Here is a 5,362-nt window from a genome sequence, read left to right on the forward strand (position 1 = left end):
CCCCCCCACCCCGCCGCCCGCGGGCCCGTCTGGGGTTACGGTGACCCAACCGTCCCCCGCCTCGGGCTACGGTGAGCGAACGGTGAGCGAGCGGGGAAGGGCTCCCGGGGCCGTCCCGCTGCGGGACTTCCGCCGCGGCGGCGGAAGCGGCGGGCCCGGGCGCTGCGGGGCGGGGCGGGGCGGGAGCGGCGGGGCGGGGCCGCGCTCAGTGCGGGGCGGCGGCGGCGGGACGGGACGGACGGGACGGAGCCGCGATGGAGAAGCCGCGGCGGGCGGTGGTGGTGACGGGTACGGGGCGGCTCCAGGAGGGAGGGAGGGAGGGGGAGGAGAAGAAGAGATGGGGGACCCCTTGCCCGAGGTGAAGAGGAAGCTCAGGGGGGGCAGGTGAGGGACCCCTTCGCGGGGGGGGGGGGGGGTGGGGGGGATGGGGGGGGGCCCCCCGCCCGAGGGGAGTGGGGAGCTCGGAGGGGCAGGTCAGAGATCCCTTCCTCGAGGTGAGGGAGGCTTGGGGTGGAGGGTGGTTATGGGGACCCCTTCCCTAAGGTGAGAGGGAACTGAAGGGGGCAGGTGAGGGACCCCTTCTCCGAGGTGAGAGGGGCTTGGGGTAGAGGGTGGTTTTGGAGACCTTTTCCCCGAGGCGAGAGGAGCTTGGGGGGATAGGTGGGGGACCCCCACCCAAGGCGAGGGGGGAGCTCAGAGGAGCAGGTCAGAGACCCCTTCCCCGAGGTGAGGGGGGCTTGGGGTGGAGGGTAGTTTTGGGGACCCCTTCCCCGAGGTGAGAGGGAGCTCAGGGGCGCAGGTCAGAGACCCCTTCCCCGAGGTGATGGGGAGCTTGGGGTGGAGGGTAGTTTTGGGGACCCCTTCCCTAAGGTAAGGGGCGCAGGTGAGGGACCCAACCCTGGGAGGGGAAGTGGAAGAGGCAGGTGAGGAGGGGGTTTGAGGGGAGGGTAGTTTTGGGGACCCCTTCCCTGATGTAAAGGGGGCTGGGGACCCCTTGCCCGAGGTGAGGGAGGGGAGTGTGTGACCAGGAGCTGGGGGGCTGCTGTCCCATCGGGATGTGACTAAGGTGGGGATGGAGAGGGGGAAGCTGTCCCTGGGGGGCTGTCTGGGGGGGCTCTGCCCTGTGTGGGGTGATAAACAGGAGCCCTGGGGATGGAGGGCAGGGGCTGGGGAGTTTTGGGGGACGCACTGCTGCGTGTGAGGGGTGTCAGGAGCTGGGGGGGATCCCGTGCTGAGGGGCTTTGCAGCAGCTTTCCTAACACTTGTGCCCAGGCAGCGGGGACCTGGATCCCCCTTTTCCATCCCTAAACCCCCTCCAGCGGTTTTGCTGGTGGTGGAAAGACAGGAGCCGAGCCTGCAAAGAAGCAGGAAAAACAATTTAGGGGCGCAGGGGATGGGATTTGCTGGCTGACCACCCCATCCCCAGCCACCGAGGTGTGGAAGCTGCTCCCCAAATCCCCCCCCCTCAGCACGGCAGAAGCCCCTGAGGGAAGAATAAGCCAGGGAACGAGGGGCCCCGGCGCTGTCAGGCTCTTCCCCGGGGTACAAAGGCCGCTCGGGGTGATTTGTGGGTGAGGCCGTTCTGTGACAAATGGGGAACTCGCCTGAAACTATTCAGGTTCTCCCCCCCCCCCCCCAGCAGCTGAAGTTGAGGCCGTTTGAATGGCGGGGGCTCGGCTGGGGCGGCTGAAATCGGAGGCAAAAAAGTGTCTTTGCAGGGAAGAGTCGCCGAGAGAGGAGGAGCAGGTGGCGAATCCTGCCTTTCCCAGCCCCAAACCCAGCGCGGGGCGGTGGTGACTAAACAGAAAACGCGTGTCAGGGAATGTTCTGCCGCTCTCAAGGCTTCTCCGGGCTCTTTTTTTCCCCCCCTGTTTTCAGGGAAGTCTGGTTACAAAACACAGCGGTTGCCTCGTCAGCTCTGCCCCTCTTTGATAATGTCATCGATGTCACGTTAAATTCCTTTTAAAAGCGGGGATGGTGTCGTGTTCCCCCATCAGTTCCCGAGGTTGTGCCGGCCGAGGATGAGTGTTATTTGTGCACAATTTCTTTTTTAGAACTCGTTAAGGAGATAATCCCCGTCAGGATCCCTTGCAGCTGGTTTGCTGCTAATGAGCCTTGGAGGGCCCTGGGGTGGATGTGCCCACAAAGTTCCTTATCCCAGGATAAGGGATAACGCCCCGGGATCCGGGCAGGGGATGAGTCACAGCAGTGATACCCCTGTTTGTGCCCGTGCCAGTTTTTCCCTTTGGATTCGAGGCAAGGGGATCGTGTTGTGTGCCTGAACACCTGTAGAATTTCAGCCTTTGGGTGGCTGGCTTGTTAAAATACGTATTTTATTTATTTTATAAGATTGTTGCACTCGATTCAGGAATTAAACCCAGCGGGCTGCGGTGTTTGTTTTCAGGGAGTTGTGCAGGACTCGCAGAAACAGCTGAAAAGGCATTAATTTGCCCTGTCCCCCGTGCTGCAGTCGTGGATTGTGTTACAGCCTTGGGGTTTTGCTGAACGGGAGAACACACCAACGCTTTGGTTCTGTGGGAATATTTATTTTGGGGAGATACCAGCGTTGGGTTTTGATCCACGGGCGTGGACGAGCCAGGGCTCTGTGTGAATTCCTCGTGTGCAGCATCACCTCAGCCTGGCTGCTGATGGCAAACACGGCATTTCCATTAAGGTGTCACTTAATATTTGTGGTCCCTCTCGAATCCTTTCAGGAGCTGGGCAGAATTTATGCCTCCTAATTGCATTAAGCTCGGAGGGCAATGCTGACATTGTAAATTAAAGTGTATCGACATTACGCCCAGATAAATTGCTCAACCTTTGTGTGCTTGCTCAGGAGAAGATGTTATGGATCACCAGTTAACTCCAAAGTTATCCATTAGGAATTTAAGAGGGGGTGAGGAGGTATTTTTGATAATGCCATGGTAACCTTTGCTGCTCGGGGTAGGTGGGTTGTGAGCACTCCTGATTATTTCCTTAATAATTTCCTTAGTAATTAAGTGCTAATGAAGATCTTGGAGAAGACTTGAGCAGAGAAGAAACATTTGAGAAAGGCTGGTGGAGGCATCTGCTGTGGGTCAAAGCAATCAGGAATAGAAAAATCCAATTGTGATTTAATTCCCTGACATCAAATCCTCTCTTGATAACAAGTTCTCTTTCTTAAAAAGTTCTCTTTTTAAGTTTTTCTAACCTGGGCAGGAAGGGAAAAAAAAAATCTTCTTCCCAAATGTCTGTTGGGGAAAAAAAAAAATTCTTGTGGGGCAAATTCTTGGTTTCCTTCCCTGTACAAGGTTGCAGTTGAAATATTTCAATGCAGGTGTCTCGTTTGGTGCTTGGATGTAAAGAAATAAGGATTGGGTGGTAAAAGTGGTTGGGTGGGGTTTTTTTTCGGGATATCTAAACTAGGAAAGCGCTTGCAACTCGAAGTGGAGTCAAAGGTGTGAGAATGAACTTCACCAGGGTGGGTTTTTTTGTTCTCTTGCAGGGTTTGGGCCCTTTGGAGAGCACGCTGTGAACGCCAGCTGGATTGCAGTGCAGGTAACACCTCAGCTCCCCTCTCAGCACGTTTAAAACAGAGAGCAAATCCCTACAAATTTGGGTTTTGGGCTCTTTGTAACTTCTAACTTCTTGCCAGTCTAACTGAGAGCAGCTCAGTGCAGATATCCAGATGGTCAGCTGGATAATGTTTGATTCACTGCTCAGGGAACAATCCCTTGACCAGTGGAGTTTAATGAGATTGAGTTAATTTAGCTGAGGCAAGGAAGGAATTCCCAGCTTTGAACCCTGTTAAATGGGGCAGGGAGCCTGGAATCTTCCTCTGCCCCTGGAGAATTCAAAATAAACAGACCAACCAAGGCCAGAAGAATGTTTTTGGATGTTTTTTTTTCTCTCAGCTCTGACTTGGAGCTGGGTGATCTGGTTCACCTTTAAACCAAGTCTCATCCCTGAGGAGACTTTCAGCTGGTGGTTTTGTGGAGCTGAGTGTGAGGAAGGTAATTCCAAGGCAAAGCAGCCACTGCTCCCTCCTTTTTCCCTTTGGATCACCCCTCTCTGATGGAGTTGGACCTCGCTGGGGACAGGAATTGGTGGAGTGGGTCCCACCTGCTCAAATAAATCAGATTTATCCCTCTTGTAACTGTGGATCTGCACAGAATCTTGGAATATCCTGAGCTGGATCCACAGGGATCGTGGAATCCAACTCCTGGCCTTGCACAGGCCAACCCCAGATATCCCCCCCTGTGCTGGGAGTTCATCTGTGTGACACTGAGACCTCCCAAATGAGGCAAGAAGGAGGAATTAAGCTCTTTCCAGTGGAATTAAGGTTTCCTGCTGTAAAAAACACTCAGTGAGGGAGATGATCCTGCCACATTATCCCACTTCTTTGTCACTTCTGGACATGGTTTGTGCCAAAGCTGCTGGGAATTCCAGGCTACCTTTTAGTACAGTTGCCCAGGGGAATTAAATCTATTTTTCTCCCCAGCGTGTCTCTCTCCCCTTCAGAGCTCTGAGATTAATATCTGCTTTCGAATGCTTTTAAATTAAATCACAAACTCTAATCAATTCCAGCCAACTAATGTCCAGCTGCCTAATGTGTTGGCTGGTAGGAGAAGACAAAACCTTTGCCTCCAAGAGCTTTTTTTTTTTTTTTTGGAATGAATATATTTGAGTTAGGGTTGGTTTGGGGGAACATGCAGGTTGTGGATGGGGAAAAAAAAATGCAGGATATTATTAAAATTCAGGAGTGAGGCTCATTGATTTGGCTTGTTGTTGCTTGTGTAGTGGCAGCTGTTGTAAATAGCTACTTTTATTTTAGAGGAGACAGACAAAAGGGTGTTTCTGGAGCAGGAGGAGTGGTGGGTGTTGTGATGTTGCTTCCAAAAACAAACCTGAAGAGAAACAGCACTTTGTTCTTTCAGTGCAGCGGTGGCTGCTGGATGGAGTCACCACCTGCCTTTAAAAATCCATTTTTAGGGGGCTTGTTGGCTTTGAAAAGCATAAAACTCAGTGTTGGGGGTGTTTGGAGAAGAGAGAACTTGGAGTTGGTGTTTTGAGAGGGGGAAATTCGGAGTTGGGGGTGTTTGGAGAGGAGGAAATTCAGAGTTGGGGGTGTTTGGAGAGGAGGAAGCAGAGTTGGGGGTGATTTGACAGGAGGAAACAGTTGGGGGTATTTTGAGAGAAGGAAATTTGGAGTTGGGGTGTTTTGAGAGGAGGAAATTTGGAGTTGGGGATATTTTGAGAGGAGAAAACTTGGAGTTGGGGGTATTTTGAGAGGAGGAAAGAGTTGGGGGTATTTTGGGAGGAGAAAATAGAGTTGGGGGTATTTTGAGAGGAGAAAACTCCAAGTTCAGGGTATTTTGAGAGG

The 5,362-nt window shown here is 53.2% G+C and overlaps 1 protein-coding gene across 3 annotated transcripts in view; it reads left to right on the plus strand.

Annotated features, from left to right (window-relative positions):
- PGPEP1 (pyroglutamyl-peptidase I) overlaps positions 1-5,362 on the plus strand; it is a 17,029-nt gene continuing 11,667 nt past the window's right edge. For 2 of the 3 annotated variants that reach the window (XM_027664310.1, XM_027664309.1), the window contains exons 1-2: positions 1-82; positions 3,485-3,537. Coding sequence is in view for 1 of the 3 variants with exons in the window: in XM_027664308.1 (XP_027520109.1) it covers positions 255-288; positions 3,485-3,537 (87 nt within the window). In the remaining 2 variants the exon portion in view is untranslated. Of the gene's footprint in view, positions 83-208; positions 289-3,484; positions 3,538-5,362 lie in introns of those variants that run through there. The other variant, XM_027664308.1, reaches the window with a different exon arrangement.

This window comes from Corapipo altera, unplaced genomic scaffold (assembly GCF_003945725.1).
Source record: "Corapipo altera isolate COAL_440 unplaced genomic scaffold, ASM394572v1 96, whole genome shotgun sequence".
In the NCBI taxonomy this organism is placed as follows: Eukaryota; Metazoa; Chordata; class Aves; order Passeriformes; family Pipridae; genus Corapipo; species Corapipo altera.